General features: G+C 45.4%; 3 protein-coding genes across 4 annotated transcripts; 2 read left to right on the forward strand and 1 right to left on the reverse strand.

The window, feature by feature from the left end:
• The first annotated feature begins 2,023 nt into the window (after positions 1 to 2,023).
• Positions 2,024 to 5,543, forward strand: LOC115775623 (protein C-ets-2-like). The gene is made up of 8 exons (XM_030723091.1): positions 2,024 to 2,102; positions 3,014 to 3,133; positions 3,231 to 3,434; positions 3,739 to 3,813; positions 3,929 to 4,126; positions 4,340 to 4,558; positions 4,642 to 4,760; positions 5,331 to 5,543. The coding sequence occupies exons 1-8, from the start codon at positions 2,024 to 2,026 to the stop codon at positions 5,541 to 5,543; spliced, it is 1,227 nt and encodes a 408-aa protein (XP_030578951.1).
• A 5,549-nt stretch (positions 5,544 to 11,092) lies between these two features.
• zgc:112271 (bolA-like protein 2) lies at positions 11,093 to 14,180 on the reverse strand. 2 transcript variants are annotated; one of them, XM_030723246.1, is made up of 4 exons: positions 14,139 to 14,180; positions 13,429 to 13,493; positions 12,782 to 12,879; positions 11,093 to 11,289 (listed from the first exon to the last, which is right to left on the reverse strand). In XM_030723246.1, the coding sequence occupies exons 2-4, from the start codon at positions 13,489 to 13,491 to the stop codon at positions 11,190 to 11,192; spliced, it is 261 nt and encodes an 86-aa protein (XP_030579106.1). In that variant the 5' UTR covers positions 13,492 to 13,493; positions 14,139 to 14,180; the 3' UTR covers positions 11,093 to 11,189. The 2 variants fall into 2 exon arrangements, with proteins under 2 accessions (XP_030579106.1, XP_030579105.1); XM_030723245.1 differs by lacking the exon at positions 14,139 to 14,180 and adding an exon at positions 13,676 to 13,743.
• Positions 13,658 to 19,904, forward strand: slx1b (SLX1 homolog B, structure-specific endonuclease subunit). The gene is made up of 5 exons (XM_030723234.1): positions 13,658 to 14,344; positions 14,455 to 14,506; positions 16,264 to 16,584; positions 17,237 to 17,449; positions 18,874 to 19,904. Exons 1-5 carry the CDS (start codon positions 14,172 to 14,174, stop codon positions 18,901 to 18,903), a joined length of 789 nt encoding a protein of 262 aa, XP_030579094.1. The 5' UTR covers positions 13,658 to 14,171; the 3' UTR covers positions 18,904 to 19,904.
• Positions 19,905 to 20,738: the final 834 nt, after the last annotated feature.

The raw sequence follows: 20,738 nt of genomic DNA on the forward strand, positions 1-20,738 counted from the left end.
CTCCATCTTATACATGTCCACATCTTCAGAGTTGGACTTTCCTGTGAAAGCCATTTTTATTTTTTTAATTAATTAATTTTTCCTTCTTGCTTGCTACCAACAAGATATTAAATAGATATTTGTCTTCTTTTTTTTTGGCCATCCTTCAGGTACAAGTCCAAAAAAATAGAGCTTTATCCTCCAAAGGCAGATGGCTACCAAATATATCTAGTATTGCTGGAGGTTTCTTCCTCTTAAAGGGGAGTTTTTCCTTCCCACTGTCACTGAGTGCTTGCTCACAGGGGGGTCCTTTTGATTGGTGGGTTCTCTCTCTGTATTACTGTAGGGTCTTAAGGCAGGGGGACATCCTGGCCATATATGGGCTCTCCAAACTGCGATCAACAGGTGCAGAAATATTTGTGACATTATAGCTGCGCTAGCAGGTCGCAGCACATACTGGAAATAAAGGTTCTCATACTTTATCCACTCATACAGTTTTCTGAATTTATCAATGACCAACATTTTATCTTTATTTCATTTGTTTAATTTGGTTCTCTCTTAATCCAAAGCGAGGAAACTGGAGGTATCAGTTTGTTGGCGCTCAGTCTGTTTTCTATTGAGTTCTTATTTCTGCCTCTGCATACAGTTTCATCGGCACTAACGATGCCTTTAAAGTCAGTTTGTAAAATTCACTGAACAGCAGTGGGAATGCAGTCTGCAGATTAAGCCTAGGACCATAACTCAGACCCTTCTTGTGTCGTCTCAGGTTCTCTTTGCTCTACTTTTGTTTTTGTAGTCTATCTTCTGCCATATGATGGCGCTTCTCTGCCAGCAGACTGTGTGCAGACACGGTGCCTCACTGACCAGCCTTCAGTGTGCTCTTCCTCACAGTTTAGCCTTACAGTAAAACACCTCCACAAGTCAGTGTCCATGCACCTGTGTCCAACCACCACACCCCACCCAGCATAGTTAATATTTTACTGGAGCAAATTTCCAGCAAACAGGAAATAAAATGGAATAAAAACTGAATGATTAAAGCTGTGATTGTTTTTTTTGTGTGTGTGTGTGTGTGTGTGTGTGTGTGTGTGTGTGTGTGTTTCAAATTCTTACCGTATACCATAAAAAACAGCATGTATATTTATTATCATGTTATATTCTCATACCCACTGATTTATCATGTGGAGGGCTTGCACATGGCCTCAAACCTCTCCCTGCTGCCCCGCCCACATCTTCATGACTGACAGTTGTCAATCACAGCCTGCCCCCTCCTTCCCACCCAGCTGTCATATTAAAGGCTCATTCCCCCCGTGTGATCCCTGTTGACTCCACCTGATGCCCGGCTCCACACACACTGAGATGGATGGAAACACTTACGGTAAGTCACCCGCACCTCTCCGTTCTGTTCATCACCTTTTCTGTTCGCCTGTTTTTAATTGGTGCTAAATTAATGAGACTGAATTATATTTACTTTTATCATTATCTACCAGATACGGAGCATAGCACATGCCTCATTAGAGCATACAGAACAGTTTTATTCACCATTACATTTATAAGCAGCACAGACTGCAGTGGATTAGAAAGAAGAGCACTTTAGGGGTGTATTGATAATGACTGATTACAGCATAATTGTCTTCACACCATTTAAAGTTCATACAAAGACAAACTAGAAAAGCATCTCTTGCCACGCGCACTGAAGCTGACGGCTTTTGGCTGACTTTCTGATGATGTCGTTCATGTTCTGATGACGGTGACCTTTAAACTCTTAATACAGTCCTGTGCAAAAGTCTTCAGCCACCCCTCATTTTTTTATATGTCGCTATGAAAACGGGAAATATGTGTAGCAATTTATTCAGAAGTCCAAACATACGTGTAAACACAGCAAATGAGGCAAAAACCGAGTTCGTACAGTTCAAATCAGCCTCTGAGGCAGCTTCCTCTCATTCCTATAGCAGTCTTCAGGAACAGTTCTCCAGGCTTCTTGGAGGACATCCAAAGCTCTTCTTTGGATGTTGTCTGTATCTTGTTCTCTTCTCTGTCGAGATCGATGCCACTCTGCTTCAATGATGTTGATGTCCAGCTTCTGTGGAGGCCAGTCCAGGACTGCTGTGTGTTTTTCTATGCAGGTACGCTTTTACTGCACTGGCAGTGTGTTTGGGGTCAGCCATGGCCAGTCAGGTGCTTTCCTCATGGTATTGCGTGGTAGATAAAAATCTGATGGTACTTTTTCTGCATTCATAATTCCATCAGTGTTGACAGGATCTCCAACACTGCTGGCTGAAATGCAGCACTGAGCCGTGACAGCTCCTCCGCTGAGCTTTACAGATGGCTGCAAGCACATCAGTCTGCACACTGACAGAGATTTGAACTAAAACACTGGATCACATTTGGATTCATCACTATCAGACCTGCTGACACTGTGGCATCCCTCAGCCTTTCCTCCGTTTCCCTTCTTTAACAGTGGCTCCCTGACAGCTGCCTGAACAGTAGATGGATCAGCTTAAGGTCCAGATGCACCTCTCAGGTCTTTGAGGGATTCTTCTTTCCTATTTCTTAGTCACATGACTTTCAGATGCTGCAGATAGTTTTTACCCTCCTGCCTGATATATCGTTGTCATCCCGTCCATCTGGGTGTCTGTCCTGAGCTTTTACCTTTCCGGTCTATAGACTCCAAAACCACAAGGAGTTGAGCCGTGAAATTTGGCACACAGTACCAGTCAGAAGTTTGGACACACTGGTTCTGCACGTGTTCTTTACTCCTCAGAGATGAGCACCATCATCTTCATATTCCTGGATGTTCAGTAAAGGTGTTTATCTGAGCACAGAGGAGGAGTTCAGGCTGCTAATGCTATGATAATATATGCTAATGAGATGCAGCCTCTTTCTCAGGCCTGATTGGCTTAGCCTAATCATGTGATCATATTGTGCTGTGTGATTGGCTATTATTAGCCATTATTGACTGAAATGTTTGTAGTTACATCAGTTACAGCCTCACGTGGAAGTCAGATCCATCTTTTTTTCTTTACTTCTCTTACAGACTTCGATGTCTTTGAGGTGCCCCCCCTCACCCCAACCAGCAAGGAGGTCCTCAGCCGGGCCGTGAAAGCCAGTTTTGCAGGCTTCACTCAGGAGAGAATCAGCTGTCACTTTCCACAGGGTGCAGTGGGATAAAGTGGGAGTGGGAGCTTTTATTTTTATTTGTAGTTGTCATGCATCACTGGCTACATTGTTTATGCATATGCATGTATATCTAGATCCTGTGCTGTGGTCTAAGTGGGAGGTGAACCACTGGCTGGACTGGTGCCAGGCTGAGTTTGGGCTCCACTGCCTGGGCTCAGACCTCAGAGGTCTCGACGGCGGTCAGCTGTGCGGTCTCGACCGAGAGGCTTTCCTGGGCCTGGTGTCTGACTCCACTGCAGGAGAGATCCTGTGGGAGCACCTGGAGACCATGAGGACAGGTGATGGCATGGTTAATAAAACGTATCGACTCCCCTTTCTAAACGCGGCGGTTTCCATCATTTATAGAAGAATGCTAAAGAAGTCAAAACTCTGAAATACATAATTGTAGGGTGTTTACCTTACAATATAAAGCACCTTAAAGTGACTTGTTAGACTAGAATTGAACTAACTACTGCTGCTGTTAATGATCATCATCATCCTGGATGATGATGATGATGATGGGACAGGGATGAGTGCATACAGATCTGTGCATGGTCACAGTTTGTGAATGAGGCCTGTTGTGCTTTAAACTGGATTTTCTAGAGAATGAATATGACTGCAGTTCTTCGTTACCCACCTGCACAACACCATCCTACTGCCAGCTGGACACCAACAAAGGTAATAATGCATGAATGTGTTGTGTCCAACCCTTTGTTGTTTCAGTTATCATAATTATGGTGTTTATATGTATGTGTACCAGAGTCAAAGTGTCACTTTCTCTTTGTTCCATCAGAAATCTGCTCCGAGTATGATCAGGAGTGTTCACACGGGGACGGGTACCATGTTCAGTATCACCCCAGTGACTGCCCACACCTCCACACTCTGGAACCAGTGGATGTGCAGCATGAGGCCCACAGTGTGGCCAAGTCTGAACACGCCAGCAGAAACATCAGCTCTGCAGCTGTGCTGCAGGACACAGGGGGGAGTGGAGGTGAGAAGACAATGCTACATGATAATGAATTATTACTTGAGACAGTACAGTCAGAATTGTTCCACAAAGGGAAAAATACACTATATGAACAGAAGTCCTGGGCCACCTGCACATTAACCCTAAAGTGTCCTCATTTTTATAAGTCTGCAGTCTAACCCACAGTATGATATGGCCACTGAGACGACCTCATTGCTGTTTCTAATGTACTTCCAGTGGCAGCCGGGGAGATTGTTCACAGGAGCAAGTCTGACTCTGTGGGCTCTCCATCGTGGGCTCCTCCACTCCACGAGGCCGAGCCAGCGCTGGAGAACAGCACGTCTGCAAACGTCTTCACTTCAGCTCAGCAACGCAGGAAGCTGAAGCAATGTGCAGGCGGCCAGACTGATCTGGAGCGAGCTGTGATGCCAGCAGCCATTCTCGCCGGCTACACCGGTGAGCAGAGTGGCTGAGGCAGGTCAGAGCTGCGATCTAGCCACGAAGCGTGCGTGCTCATTTGTTCTGTCGTGTTTCGACAGGCAGTGGTCCCATCCAGCTTTGGCAGTTTCTGCTGGAACTTCTGACGGACCGCAGCTGTCAGTCGTGCATAAGCTGGACAGGAGACGGCTGGGAGTTCAAACTGACGGATCCTGATGAGGTCATTAATGCTGAGTTCACATGGCTGCAGGAGCAGAGTAGGATGAAGGGGATCTGGGCCACATTTAAATGACAGCTTTTTTTTTTCTCTCTTTTGCTGAACTGAAACTTTTTAATGGTGTGTTTTTAACCTTCACATGTTCAATAAAGCAGCCGTCACTCAGTGTTATTACGCTCGGTGCCAGTGATGCTCCTGCTCTGTAACTGTTAAGTTAGCAGGTTTCTTCCTGTTAAAAGGGAGTTTTTCCTCCCCACTGTCACCAAGTGGTCGTTTTGACTGTAGTAAATGAAGGGTCTCTACAATATGAAGCACCTTGAGGTGACTGCTGTGATTTGGAGCTATATGAATAAAATTGAATTGAAAAATTGAAGTAAACTGTATGAAACTGCTCCAACATGAATGATGAAGGAAGGTGAATAATGGCCGAAGCACCTTCCTGCTGTGAGCTGACGGAGCTAACTACTCCATCACTGTTTCTCACTTAGTAATCAACAGAAATCAGAGGAGCAGGAGTCCTGTGCTCATGTTTGTCGCTGCCTTCTGCTGCTTACATGTGGGTTTTGTCTTCAGGTGGCTCTGCTGTGGGGTCGGAGGAAGAACAAGCCTAAGATGAACTATGAGAAGCTGAGTCGTGGCCTGCGCTACTACTACGACAAGAACATTATCCGCAAAACAGCCGGCAAACGCTATGTGTATCGCTTCGTCTGCAACCTGCGAGGCCTGCTTGGATATGAGCCCGGAGAGCTGCATGCAATACTGAACATCAGCAGCAAGAGCCACTGATGAGCCAATAAAAGGAGCAGTCCTCGTTCTGAGAGTCTCACAGCTTTACTCTTTATGAACCGGGCTCCATGAGGCCGGAGGCCGAGCTGGTTTGAGGGGCATGTAAAAGTAGCTCTGAGGTCAAACAGACAGAGGAAACCAGTGAGCTCGGCACTGCCATGATGTCAGGTAACACATGTTAATAAAAAGAGACATAAGAATAAGAAGATGATCTTAAAATAAGGAGAAGTGCCTGCAGAGAGAAACGTGAGAACAACAATGAATGGAAATAAAAGAAGAAATAAATGTTGTCGGCTCAGATCATCAGTTTGATCATCAGCAAAGGTTCGAATGAGTTAAAACACCTGAAACGGACTGAAAGGCCTCACAAAACAAGCAAAAAATGCAACAAAAAATGTTTTTAATCTTTCAGTTTCATCATATTTATCAGCACACCTGACAGAGTCGGTGACCTGTATGAGGATATTATGATGTATTTAAACAATAACAGAACATCAGCACTCTCATTCATGAGTCTAATAGAAACTGAACTGAATTCAGACCCAAACAGAACCACAAACTCACAGAACACACACAGCTATGATATCTGTGACTGTAGTATTGTGTCATTTACACCCAGAGAGCATCAACAGAAGCAGCAGGTTTGGATCAGAAGAGGCTGAATGCTGATGTGATTTCATCCCTCACAGATCAGGGGACAGAAACAGAGCCAGAGTCAAGTGTGGGAGGATTAATTCCACCACTTACCCTCCTAAGGTCTGCTAATGGAAGAGCCATCCAGGGGAAAGTGTGTGTGTCTGAGCCTGTGTGTGTGTGTGTGTGTGTGTGTGGGCACATCGTTTATTCACCCAGCAGAGCTCGTATGTGTTCATGTGTGCAGCATATGACATTTAAAGCTTGTGTTTTCCACCACAGCGGTTTCTCTTCGAGAGCTAATTATGACTGTGTTTAGCTTTTCTTTAAGTTCAGCCTGTGCTACAAACATCTGCCCATTACCACAGAGGAAGAAGGCACCACAGTTTATGCTGCAGTTTAGGGCTGGTCCACAACAAAGGAGGGACTCACACACCAACAGTTTTCACCAAGACAATTTATTCATCACAGACTGAAAAAAGGAGATAAAAAAAAAAACAAAACTCGGTGCTAATCTACAACCAGCACTAATTAGGGATGAATGAAAGGTACCTGGGCTCCTTCTGGGAGGAGCGAGCGCCATCTTGGAAGGTAACCAGCTTATACGGGCTTCCCAACAGGTGAAGTCTTTTCCTTTATTAGATGGGAGGAGCCGTTAATTAGGACCTGAAAACAAGGAAGCAAAAACAGGACCTAACCGATAATGACAAGGCTGGAGGTGTCACAGTGTACACAGGTATCATTGAAACAGGGCATTTCATACACTTTGATAGAGCTTATAGTTAGGGCTGGATCAGGTGACCCTCATTAGTTATTATTAATCTCTGTCTCTCTCCCCTCACCCTCAGCTGGTCTCAGCAGATGACTGCCCCTCCCTGAGCCTGGTTCTGCTGGAGGTTTCTTCCTGTTAAAAGGGAGTTTTTCCTTCCCACTGTCACCAAGTGCTGCTCATAGGGGGTCGTTTTGACTGTTGGGTTTTCTCTGTATTATTGTAGAGTCTTTACCTACAATGTAAAGCACCTTCAGGTGACTGTTAGTTGTGATTTGGAGCTGTGTGAACTGAATACGTTTTTGGGCAGTGGCACATTTTTGGACTTTCCTCTGTATGCCACCACAGCATCAAGTGCATCAAGATGTGGCTGATCTTAAGCTTTTACTCAACAAGGTCAACAAATTGTATCATTCATTATTTCTTTTTAGGAATTCCTGCTGTTGTTATTCACACTTTTCAGGGGCTCAAAAGTAATTGGACAGTTTTAAACTGAAGTTTTGCTTTTAAAAAACCCTTTGCAGTCAACGAGTGCCTGAAGTCTACAACTCATAGACATCAATAAGGCCTTTACTGCAGCTGTCGATGGCTGCTGCTGCTGCTGCTTGTCGGTCTCTCTGGGTTTGCATCAGGCATCTGAAGAAAATCTTCTCTACCTTGAGAAACTCTTGGTTTGATTTTGCAGAAGTGTTCCAGCAGGATTTGGTTCCCTAAACCTGCTTTCCCAAAGTGTTCTTCCACATCAAGTCACATAAATATGCAAAAGCAACAACAGGCTGGTCAGATATTCCTATTTTATAAGAGTATTTGTTACAAACTGGCCTCACAAACCAAGCTCCTCACAGTGAAATAAATCAATAAACAAGCCCTGAGATGTGTAACATGTTAAATTAGAAGGCTTGATATCTCTGCAGGAGCCGAGTGGTCCAGCTGCCCTTCACATATGCACCGGAGTGAAAAGCAAAGCGTTGGCTGAGCAAGAGGGAATACATCAATTAGGCTCCATTAGTCCAACCACCACCAGCTGATCCTTGATAGAAAACAGCCTCTGACAGGAATTCTGGGAGATCCCGCTGCACCTCAGTCCATCAGGGGGCTCGTAGGGTGAGCTTCCCACTAGGAAGAATAACGGGGACTCTGTCAGTGGGCAGCAGCTTGCACATGTGGAGAACTTATTTGTCAGTGTGAATGTGGTCTATAAACAGAGCTCTGACTGCTGAAGGGCTTCAGCAGTCTGACAGCCTAGAGTACAATATCAGAGCCTGAAAAAGGGGTTTGTAGAACATAGTTGTGTTTTATTGAGCGAAACCTCGGAGGAGCCCTGTCACACACATCAACAAGTGTCTGAAAATTGCACGTTAATGCTGCAGTGTCTCTACTGATGCAGTTGTGTGTTGCTCCTTTAAACTGTGACCGTCTCTCTTAAGCATTACCCACTGACTTTACTCAGTGCTCATATTCACACACTAACATTTAAAAGCAGTAAAAATGAAAATCTATTTAGATTTGTGAGCGTGCGTTTTTAATGTCTGAGTCATAAGTGAAAACTGAAACCCAGCAGATACTGTCATGGTTAGGCGAGCACCTAATGCTGTGTGAAAAGTGCGTGAAGCCATGAAAACATGAGGAGGAACAACTGACTCACTGCTCTTCTCTCAGTCTGTAAAAGAGCTTTGAGCAGTGAGAGCAGGAAATCTCCATGTACATAAATATTTACCTCACATGACGAGCTGTTTTCCTGTGAAGATCAATAAAGTTTTCCCCATTCTGGTTCTCCCGATGGAAAGGATCCTCTTTAAGATCCCTGCTTTGATTAGAGGAGGAGACACAAACCCAGCCTCTGGGGGTCACAAGTTTGTATCCTCCCGCTGCTGGAGGTGATATGCCTCTCCCTCCTGCTCACCCCCAGGGGGTGATGTATGTGTGTTCCTCAAGCTCAGGTCCAGGTTCTGGCTGCTCCAGTCTGCATGCCAAAATATTCTTGGGCAAGATACTTAACAGCAAGTTGCTCTCTGATGCAACGATGGAGTGTGAATGTGTGTGACATAATCCATCCACCCAACAGGAGGAGCAGATGGTGGATGAAGTTCCTGATGAGGTTACATGGTGGCAAAGCGGGGTTTTAAGCAGCTCCAACCAGGATACACCATCCTAGAGAGAAACTAATTTTCAGTGTCCTTCCGTGACAGCATCGAGCAGCTCCTGCAGGTTAAGTCACTTTAGTGTCAGGCTTTTCCTTCAGATCTGTGCGTACATTTGACTCATGCCGTCACTGCTGTAGCACCGTAACACTGCTGCTGCTCTCAGGAGACTCACACTTCAAAGTAGGAAGTGCGTCATCAGTGACAGCAACCTCCTGGAAAAGCAGGGCAGAAAATGCCCTTTATTTTCTTACACCTACAAATGCTGCTGCGAGCATCATATTTTTTCTGTACCAGAAATGTCGCAAATTTTCTTCAAATATTGTGATATAATTTTAAGCCTCTATCGCCCACCCCTACCGAGCACTCAGGTATGCAGTATGTGCGGAGCACTGAGATCCAGGTGATGCTCAGGTTGGTCTGCTTGGCCTCTGTGGCCCGGTGAACTGCAGCTTTGACCCCCTGCTGTTATTTCCAGTGCCTTTCTGAGCTGTGCTCCTATGTTGTGCCTACTCAGAGTGGCTGCTATGATGCCTGAGAGGAGGCAGGTAATTGGCTGATAGTTCAATGATGTCATAGCCTTGTGGGGTCTTTTGTGGGAGGTTGCTGCACTCTGCTCTTAGGCCCATCAGCCACCCGGTGTTGCTGTTGTGTGACACATCTATTCCAGTATTGCTGAGTCTGTACTCAGATTACACCCTGGATTCTTTTTATATGTCTTTTTATATTGTTGGGGGTCGATGCAAATAAAACAATCATGTTATTATATTATTTAAGATTTCTCTTTTAGACAGCTGATCTGGGCTGACCCTGAAATAGCAGACAGACAAAGGTCCTCTTGGATCTGAGGAATGAAGCTAAAGCATCTTATTCTTATTGTTTTAATCAAAGCCTAAAATACAAGCAGAGCTGTTAATGCTGCAGGTACCATGTTCAAATTAATATTGTGGCACAATACCTTCCGTCATATCAGCCAGTCCTGGTTCAGGTATGCTGTACAGAAGTGAGATTCCCCATCATGCATTTCTAAAATGTGACCTTTAAAGTAAGAACATCACATGTCCACAGACTCAGCAGAGACAGCAAACGGCCTGAATCTCAAAGCTCTGCTGGACTGAGATCTGCTGACTGTGGAGTCGTGAACTCACTGCCGCACTCAAGAAACCAGCCGAGATGACTGAGCTTTGTGACGTGAGGAAGCAGCTATCAGAGGATGCTACACTGAGGTCATAAAGCAGGGCTCTTCAACTCCAGGCCTCGAGAGCCGGTGTCCTGCAGGTTTTAGATGTGTCTCTGCTTCAACACACCTGAGTCAAATATAGACGTCATTAGCAGGACTCTGGAGAACCTGACTGCATACTGAGGAGGTAATTCAGCCATTTGATTCAGGTGTGTTGGATCCGGGACACATCTAAAACCTGCAGGACAGGGGCTCTCAAGGCCTGGAGTTGAAGAGCCCTGGCATAAAGGGTGGATACTGGAGTAGGCTGTGGTGTTCAAATGATGCTCAGCTGGTCCTAAAGAGGGCCAAGAAAATACCCCCCCCCACCATAACCTGCAGCCTGCACCGCTGATCCAGGGCAGGACAGACTGAATGTGCTCTGCAGCGTGCATTCATTAAACTTCTTTATCCTGTGGAGTTAGTAACAAAACTCATAAAGACACCACTATTAGCAGACCCACCCTGTGCACCTATTAACATTAGTTTGTCACACCATCGCAGACCTTTCTGAACATCTGAAGAGCTTCTCATCCATGCTGAAGTTCTCCCACAGAGTTCACTCTGTGGAGATTTTTGGAAGCCTGTGCAAAACTTCCAGTCGTTTTTCTTTAGCTTTTCCTAAAATTGTCATGAAATCCAGTTTGATCTGTGAATTTCTCTCTCTCAAATGCATCTCCAGAGGAAACATCTTTAAACCACTCTGTCCTAAGATGTACTCTGAGCTCACTGTAGGATCCAACAGGCTGCAGAGAGCCCAATAAAAATGATGGGACAGAAACAGAAGGAAGCATCAAACAGTTTTATTGCCAGTGAATTAAAGCAGAGCGATCAGCGGCTTTCCATCGGCGACGTTTATGACGACGGTGTGATTGGCGTGTGCGTCACTGTGATTTGTGTTTCTCCCACTGTTCTGGTGTGAGCGTCTTCTGTTCAAAAGCGTGGATCTCTTTCAGCTCCTCGGCGAGGCAAGTGTTCACCATCCTGCCAACACACAGCAGAGACGTGACGAGCTTCAGAGACACACAAAGATCAGGAAATTACAGTGAAAAGCCAGAGCAGAGGGGTTTAATGGAAGCACACAGAGATGTTCTGTGCAGAAGTCTTGAGTTACACTTCATTTCTTTACATTTTGATCAGAAAATAGGAATTAGATGTTTGATTTACCGCAGCCTGCAAACATGCGCGTGGAAACAGAAGGCTTTTGTAAAATTTTATAGAGCTTGAAGGTCAATATTGCTATGATCACCTTTACTCTTCAGCACAGCCTGAGCTCTCTGAGGGAAACTTTCATGGAATTTCTTGAGGTACAGTCCCAGTCAAAGGTTTGGGAAAGTGTGTCATCTTCAGGAATTCCTGAAGGACTTTCACAGCTCTGTTCTGTCCTCTGTCAGGATGATCCTGCACCGCTGGCTGAAATGACAGAGCCTCCACCCTGTTTTACAGATGGCTGCAGCCTCTCTCTGCTGCCCTCCTCCATCACACTGACGAGTTAAACCATATTTGGATTCATCGCTCCATCAGACCTGCTGCCACTGATTTCCAGTCCAGCCTTTCCTCCCTGTTTCCCACCATTAACAATCACCAGTCCACTGAGACTTCAGGGAACAGTAGATGATCAGCTGAAGGTCCACATGCATCTCTCAGGTCCTGTCAGGTCTTTGCTGTTTCTTTTTTTTTTCTTTAAGGACGTGGCTTTCAGATGCTGCTCACGTGCAGTAGATTCTTTTTTAGGCCTCGCATTTATTTTGTCCTCCACTGGTCCAGTTTAATGTTTAAGGACACACTGCACACCACGCTGAGAGAAGACAGGTTTTCGACTCCTCTGAGAATCACCTTGTTGATGCCCATCAAACTGTTTTATCATTAATATTTTTATAGATTCAACTAAAGACAGAATTCAAAAAGGTTTCTCTGCTAAGTCGTCAGTTATGTGCAGACACAACACTGCACATTCCTCTGAAAATGGTCAGGTGATGGACTGGATCTAATAAAGCCCTGTTCTACTCTAAGTTGAGCACTCAGAGTGACTTTTTCCATACCTCAGGGTGTACTGATGTTCCTTATAAGGCTCCACGCGCCCTTTTTGAGCTGCCTGCACAGTAACTTCCGTCTGACGTGTATGACAGTAGATGTAACTCAGTTTTAAAGTGTTTATTTTGGAATTATCCAAAAACAGTCAGAGGGTAGAAAAACTGTATGCTGCCACGCCTAATGCAGCTGTCTATCCACTCCGCTGCACCACGTCACTCACTATATTAAACAACAACAACGCACATGCTGAGTGAAGAAGCAGCCGAACCTTCTGCTGCTCAACACTAAACAAGGACAAGAAAGGCTGTGGAGACAAAATATGAAGTGGCTTAAGACTTTTGCACAGTACTGCAGTTTCCTCTGACCTCACCAAGTACTTGCTGTGTAACCCAGCAGCACCTCACACACTCACACACACTCACACTGGGTTAAGTATTATTACCTGTGTCTCTGCAACAGCGGTTTGCCCTCAAACTGCGACGACACCACCAGCACTTTGAAGCTGGCAGCACACCTGTTGGGCGACGTGTCCTCCACCTCCTGAGTGAGCACATCAAATACATGAGTACCTTTACTTCATTAAAGAATGCAAGTATCAGAAAAATACACTTCAAGCACAAAACTGTTAGATATGATGGCATCAGGTTCTTGTAAGGGTAGATTTGCAGTGGATGGGTGAAGTGGAGCTATTATGACAACACACAAACGGCACACAGGAAGACCTCAGCCGGGGTTCAAACCAGGAACCTTCTTGCTCTGAGGTAACACAGCGATCCGCTGCTCACTGAACCACAGTGTAAACGGGCTCTCAGTACAGCTGTGAAACATTTATATTTTATTTTGTTTTATCACTGTTGCATATGTGTAGTCTGCCTATGAGAGTAGAAATACATGTGACATTATAATTTCCCTTCCGGAATCAATAAATTATCTATCGATCAACAGCTGACAGCCATATGAATGCAGTCTGGTATGTTACACACACACACACACACACACACACACACACACACACACACACACACACACACACACACACACACACACACACACACAGAGAGAGAGACCATGTTTTGGGAACAAACCTACCACGTGCACCGCCGCCAGCCCCGCGGTGAGCCTGTCCCGGATGTGATCCGCTGTCACCGACATGTCTGCAGAAAACAAAGGAAACACCGCTGTGAGTCCGCGCTTATCCAGCAGCAGGTGATGCGTCTAATCACTGACGTACACAGACTGACACCTAAAATGATGGCGTCATATTCACGTGTACGTTTCGGTATGATTTAAAATCGTCTGCTCCTCAGCTGTACGATTATTTAATCTCGAGTATTACCGCAGGCTGTGATGCTCTCCTGCCCGCACCCGCTGGGTTCCGTCTACCGCCGCTTACGTCACAACAGACAGACCCAAACACCAATAGCATTGCAGCAAATGCGACTGTGCCCAATCATTGGAGGTCTATTCACACTGTGGGCGGGCTTTAGCATTTAAAATAGCCAATCATAATGCTAGCGGTCCGTGCAGAAGCCAAACTAAATATTTGTAGTTTTGAACGCAGCACAACAAACAAACAAAGACACAAACAAATAGACAGGGTCACGTGTGTTGTGTAGGATTGTTTTATGAGATGTGAAGCGTTTATTAGCCGCTCAGAGGCTTGTGCTCTTTTTTTATTTTCATCAGGCAGATCTGTCGGCTACTGCGACATGGTTCCGCTGTTTTATTTACCAGGCTTCGCGGTGGCTCACACATTTAACGGAACAATGCAGAAATCGTTAAAATAACGGGATTCTTACGGTATGGTTACTGTGGGCAGCTGAGCTGTCGCCATGGTGGTGGAGGTGGAAGGTTTCTATGGGGTGTACATGCTGTACTGCATCAACCCCGCATTCAAGGGCCGCATCTACATCGGCTTCACCGTGAACCCCGAGCGGCGCATAGGACAGCACAACGCCGGGAGGCACCGCGGGGGGGCCAAGAAGACCAGCGGGAGAGGACCGTGGTACGCTCTCAGCTCTCTACTGTACACTATACTGTACACTATACTCTGCATTTACTGCGCTCTGTACTGTGTCTGGAGTCACATGACATTTTGCATGTGTCTGTGCTCAGGGAGATGGTCCTCATCATCCACGGCTTCCCCTCTGACATTGCGGCCCTCAGGGTGAGTATGTGGAGTATCCTGTCTCATCTTTCTCTGATGGAAATGAAAACAAAGCAGTATTGTGACTATAATAAAGGGGTACTCGAGTACATCGGTGCCTTTCTTCAGAGCTTTGGAAAGAAGGTTTCCAGTTTCTGAGCTGATTGAATAGCAGACAGTGAGCTATGTGTATTTATAGGTTTGGTACACATGTGGTAACTGCATTCATTACTGTGCAGGTATAAATGATCCCTGGCATGGGGACAGGATGAGTCAGTGTGTGCTGTTTTTCTCGTTAGAGGCCTGTAAATGGGCTTATTCAGCTGTAACTACACGATAACCACATTCAGACTGTGACTCAGGAAGAATGATTTTCTGAAGCACTTTGAGTGGTCAGTGAGACCAGAGCAGTAAATACCTTCCATCCACAGCTTTTTATAAAGAAAGAAATCACATTCATACTTTATTATTGAAAAGCTCCAATGGCCTGAGTATCTGGCCTGAGTATGTTGTAGGGTTTAATCCCGGGATCCGGGATTCCCGGGAAATGCGATCAGAACCATTTCCCGTTTCCCGGGAAACGTTAGACGGGAAACCGGGAAAAAAGTCGCGCGCGTCGATTTGACTTTCAGAAAGAAAAGAAAGCTTCAGAAAGTTAAATTTAAGGAAATATTGAGAGAAGGGTTCGTTTAATGCGAAAAGCATTACTCTTCATTTCAGGCACGTTCAGCCTCCGTTTAAGGCTTCAGCCTTCATCTCAAGCGTTTTAATAGAGGTATTACACAGTTGTGCTTTTTTCCTCTTTAATTTGTTGAAATCGTAGGCAATGTGTTTACCCTAAGGTATTTTGTATTATATAATTTTATATTATTATATATTGTTATATTGCATTATATAGCCTATAAAATATGCCTGCCCTGAACAATAAAGAAATATCTGTTTAACTTCGAGTGTTTCTTTTCCTCGTTTGCAGCCGCTTACTAACAATCATGAATTAGGATACGGGCCTAATGTGTGAAGAAATTATCATGAAATAGATTGCTTTAACATATTTCGCTTTTAAAATGGAGTTGAGTAAAATGTATATTTTTTAGGCTATAAGGATTGGCCAGTTTTTCAAAAGACGATTCACAGCGAACCTACTTTAACCCTCAGACACGGTGTTATAAATTTGCTGTTGCCAGAATGGCAATGACCAAGTCGTAGTGCATTACTCGAGGCCCTGTGTTATGCCATATTATAGTGTAGTACGGTAGTTAACTTTTCAATGACTATTACAGCGTTCCACTGGTGGAGATATATTGCAACAGATGTCGCCACAACAGCGTGGCTGAGCCTTTATCAATGCTGTGGAGATGAACCGTATTGTTTTGCACCAGCAGTTGTAAAATATCTTGGTATAATTCCATGTACAATGGAGGAATATTCTAATTATATTTGTTAAGGGAGTGTTGAGGAACGATACAACACCGCATAGCTCGAGCACTCGAATGTCGAGATGTAGGTTTTATTGCGTTAATCAAGCCGACGTTACCCCCTACTGGGCATAACAGGACATAGCTGGAAAGCTACCTCTACAATATCACAATAGGTTAAGGCCGACACAGGCTACAGAAGGCCTAATTAAAATAAATAAATAAATAAACTTTTTCCCGGGATTCCCGGGAAATGGCTCGTCATTTCCCGGGATTTGATTCATGTCATTTTCGGGAAAAATATTAAACCCTAGTATGTTGTGATTCCAAAGGAAGCTGACTGTCATCATGGTTCTGTGTCAGTTTGAGTGGGCGTGGCAGCACCCTCATTCCTCCAGGAGGCTCTCGCACGTCTCTCGGCGCTCCAGAAAAGAGTCGAGCCTGGCGTTCCACTGGCGAGTCGTCACCAGCATGCTGAGGGTGGCGCCGTGGAACAGAATGCCGCTGACGGCCCGCTGGCTCAAACAGGAGTACAGGATGGACTTTGAGGCCGGCCTGCAGCCTCCCCTCCACATCCCCATCACCTTTGGCACCGTGAGAGCCAAGAAGGGACCCCCACTGCCGTCTCAGGATGAGGAAGAGGAGGAGGCGTCCAGGTGTTTTCTCTGCAAGGGGCTGGTGAAGGTAGAGACACTGTAGAGATCCGTATACAACATGCCTTTAGCACTCAGCAGGATTAACTCACTCATAACTTTAAACTGAAAGTAAGCAGCTGTATTCTAAGCCAGTGGCATTGTGCAGATTTTGTGAGTGTGTGAATATAAATGTTCACTGCCCCAGATATTCATTGATTATTTCAGTTTGGTGATCTGGATCATAGATTTTTATTTAGTTTTTAAACTACCTACCATCTCAGCTTGATTGCATCATATCTGCATTAATATCCTGATTGTGTCTTTTTTTTCATCCAGAATAAATTTGAACCCCTTTTTAAGGCCTTTTCTTTGAATAAGCACCCAGAGGAGGAGGTGTGCAGCTCTCCTGCTGCTGCCTCTCTCCCTGCAGTGCCAATCACGCTTCAGTTCACATCATTGCTCCAAACTTGATGCAGCAAATAAACCGTTAGAATAAAATGTCTTTGAGCTCCTGCCCACACTCAGACACTGGTCCTCTGTCCCTGTTAGTATGTGCTCACAGAGCTGGACTGAAACCGTCTGCACAGGCAGTAGTGAGAGCTGCACCTGCACTGAAATAGATCATCAGTGAATGTTTTTTCCTTTGTGATCACTGTGAAACACTAAAATGAAACCAAAGTGTCATTTTCGTGCTCCCTGAGGTGTCAGAGAAGCTGAGGTGTGTCCATCCATCCTGCGGGATGAGCGGTCACGTGATCTGCCTCGCCAGACATTTCCTGAAGTCGGAGCCATCCCAGCTTCTACCGGTCGAGGGAGAGTGTCCGTCCTGTGGCAGCTCGGTGCTGTGGGGAAGTCTCATCCGCCATAAACACGGCTTCTCCGACCTGGAGGAGGTCACGCTGTCTGCATCCCAGGTCAGTTCAAGCTCAACATACGTTCAGCTCACTTTGGATGTCTGCACGCCTCCTGTTGGACGTGTGCTAAAATCTCTCACAGAAAGCTCTGTGGGAATCGATTATCCCAGAGGCTGCTACCAGAATCCCAGAATCTCTTCGGTTTTTGGCTGATGATGTTTAGTAAATGGTCTTAGTAAATCTTATATAGCGCTTTTCTACTCAGTCAGAGTAGAAAATACAACACGTTTTACATTTACCCATGCATACAAGCACTTCCATATTAACTAAGTGCTTTAATTATCTAACATTCATACTTGGGGTTAAGTACTTTGCCCAAGGATACATTGGCATGTAGCCTGGAGTAGCTAGGAATCGAACCCCTGACCTTCTGATCAGTAGGTGACCTGCTCTACCCACTGAGCTACAGCCACCCCTGTGGTAAAAATGTTGAGATGCATGTCAACTAATATGTAGGTATGTGGCAGATTTATGAGGCTGCAGCTCAGGAGGTAGAGCATCTACTAATCAGAAGGTCGGTGGTTCGATTCCTGGCTGCTTTAAAGTACCCTTGGATACGTGCTTGTATGAATGGGTGAATGAGACATGCTGTTTAAAGCGCTCTGAGTGCTCATGTAGAGTAGAAAAGCATTTACAGCTTTGGGTGGTGCTTGTATATAATCCTGTGAGAAAGAGAGCGGACGCTCATCCAGTGTTTTCTGTATCAGGACATAATGCAAACATCTGCTCCTGATCCGATTCTGAAAGGATTTAAACAACAGGACACATTACAGTGTGTCATTATTTATGTAACAGCATGAAGCCAGAAGGCCAAAGTGAGAAAACCCTGCACACATGTTTCAGTGGTTTATAAAACCACCTTTAGCAGCAGAAACTTGGAGGTAATCTTTTTTTTTTTCCGTTCTGTTATAGATTTCCTGCTGGGTTTGGGATCATTTTCCTGTTGCAGGAATTTCAGATAAGCTTTATCTTAAACTGGCTCAGAGATGGCCTCACGTCTGACTCTAGAATACTCTGTTGTGGGCTAGTACTTAGACCAATCAAGCATCAGATTATGACCACTTACAGGTGACGTGGATATCACTGACTATCCCTTCATCATGGCTCCTCTTAGTGGGTGGGATCTGTCAGGGAGCACGTGAACATTTTGTCAGTTTGTTAGAAGCAGGAAAAATGGTCAGCGTGAGGATCTGAGCGAGTTTCTCTTTGCCCCTCCACAATCAGGAGTGACATGTTTAGCCTTAAACTGCTGTCTGTCTGTCTGAGTGCCGTCTAAAAATGATGTCGGGCAGCTTCCTGGGGAGAGACGGGATCCATCCCACTTTGGACAGTCACATTTTGTCTCTGTGCAGCACAACATTAATTGCCCAATAATTAGAACAGATTTGAAGCTGTGCTTTAACGCGTTTGCTGCTCTTCCACAGAGCCACTGGGCAGATGAACTGCAGATATGAAGAAGCGGAGCCTTCAAAGATGAGCTGGTTTCCTGTGGACAGCACAGCCCTGTCAGAAACACCAGGAACGTGCTTCCAGCATGACCTGCGGTTTACGGACACTGTCAGTGGACTGGCATTAATATAGAGCTTTATTAGTGTGACTGACCACTCAAAGCACTTCAGACTAAAAGCCACATTTCACCATGAATTATATATTATCATTATTCTATACTTCAGGCACTTTTACCTCCCTCTCATCCACCATCTCCAGTTGACCTCGTCATAGTGTGAGGGGCTGGATAGACTCTGGACTATTACAGGACCAGCAGAGAGATGCAGGCAACCATTCACACTCACACCTACGGTCAGGTTACAGTCCCCGGGGTCAAAGGTTAATATCATGCATGTGTTTGGACTGGGAGAGCAGCACACAGAGGAAACCCACACAGGTACACGGAGAACATGGGAACTCCTCATGGCAAGGCCTCCGTCGATCAGGAGACTCAAACCTTGCTGTGAGTTGATGGTGCTAACGCCTCTCCACCTCGCTGCCCTCCTATCTCTGGCTGCCATTCATCTTTATAACGGTCGTCCTGTAACTTGATGCATTTTGTGACCATCAGTATGATTATTTTATCTCTCAGTGAGACAGCCACATCAAACTGAGCAGATTTCGTGCACCCGTGGTCCCATGAAGCTATTTATTATTGTTGTTATTGTTGAACTGAGCACAAGCGGTGTAGTGTTAGCACGTCTTCTCCCAGAACCCTGAAGCTTGAACCTGCTGCTGGTCTGGAGTCTCTGTGGATTTCCTGCCACAGTAAATCATGCATTAACTGGTGATTCTCAGTTAGCTGTAAGTGTATGAAAGGATATGAAAGCTGATTGGTTGAATCTCTGTCCAGGATGCACCCAGCGACAGCTCCAACAGCCTCCAGCCTTTTGTTGCTGTTTCTGTCACTTCCTCTGATTTTTAATCATGCAAAAAGCAGAATAAAATCTTCCGTTTTAATACACGACTCTGGGAACAGATATCATCTTTGGGGAAATCTTAGTAATCCCGTATCCTCTCCTTGGCTGTAACAGCCCATACGTTTGTGTAAGGGTTATACTGGTTAGGTGGTGTATACAGTCAGGCCTAAGTCTTCGGTAAGAAAGACTGCAGCAACCCAGGAGTGCAATGGAACAGTCTTTAATAACGTCTCACAAGTGAATCACAGGGAAGGCACCGCATTGGTAACAGGTAGGTGACTGGTTAGTTAAAGATGTGTGTTTTAAGTAAACTGAAAACATCAAAATAATATAAAGTGCACAACCCAATTATTTCACTTTTTTGAGTGCACTTCAGAGGAACACTCTCTTTCACCCTAGCCTAGTGCCAGCTCACTGAAGGACAGCCAATAAAAATGATACACATTTATTTATATATATATATATATATATATATATATATATTCTGATTGGAGACTGGTCGTGCGGGGGCCAGCGGGGCTGGGATTGAGGGACAGACGCCCCACACCGAACAGGCATGAGGTGGGTCTTCTATCGCTGAAGACTGGACACTGAATACCTGCTCTCTAAGGTCTGTGCGTATCTTTGCTTGGTGGGCTTGGTGGAGACCTCCTCCAGTCTGCGCCAAAGTGTTGGGAGGAGGCAGGGGAGGCATAGCTGGGTCTTGGATGAATGGCTGGGCTGGCTGGGCTGGCTGGGCTGGCTGGTGGCTGCGTAGGTGGCTGCAGCTTCCACCACCACCCCATGTGTGTGTCTGAGTAGCTGAGCCTCCAAAGGATTCTTTGGTACTCTGGGTACTCCTGAATCTGCTGCAGCCTCTCCTCCAATGTGTTCGCGGTGTC

The sequence above is a fragment of the Archocentrus centrarchus genome, unplaced genomic scaffold (assembly GCF_007364275.1).
Source record: "Archocentrus centrarchus isolate MPI-CPG fArcCen1 unplaced genomic scaffold, fArcCen1 scaffold_24_ctg1, whole genome shotgun sequence".
NCBI classification, from domain to species: Eukaryota; Metazoa; Chordata; class Actinopteri; order Cichliformes; family Cichlidae; genus Archocentrus; species Archocentrus centrarchus.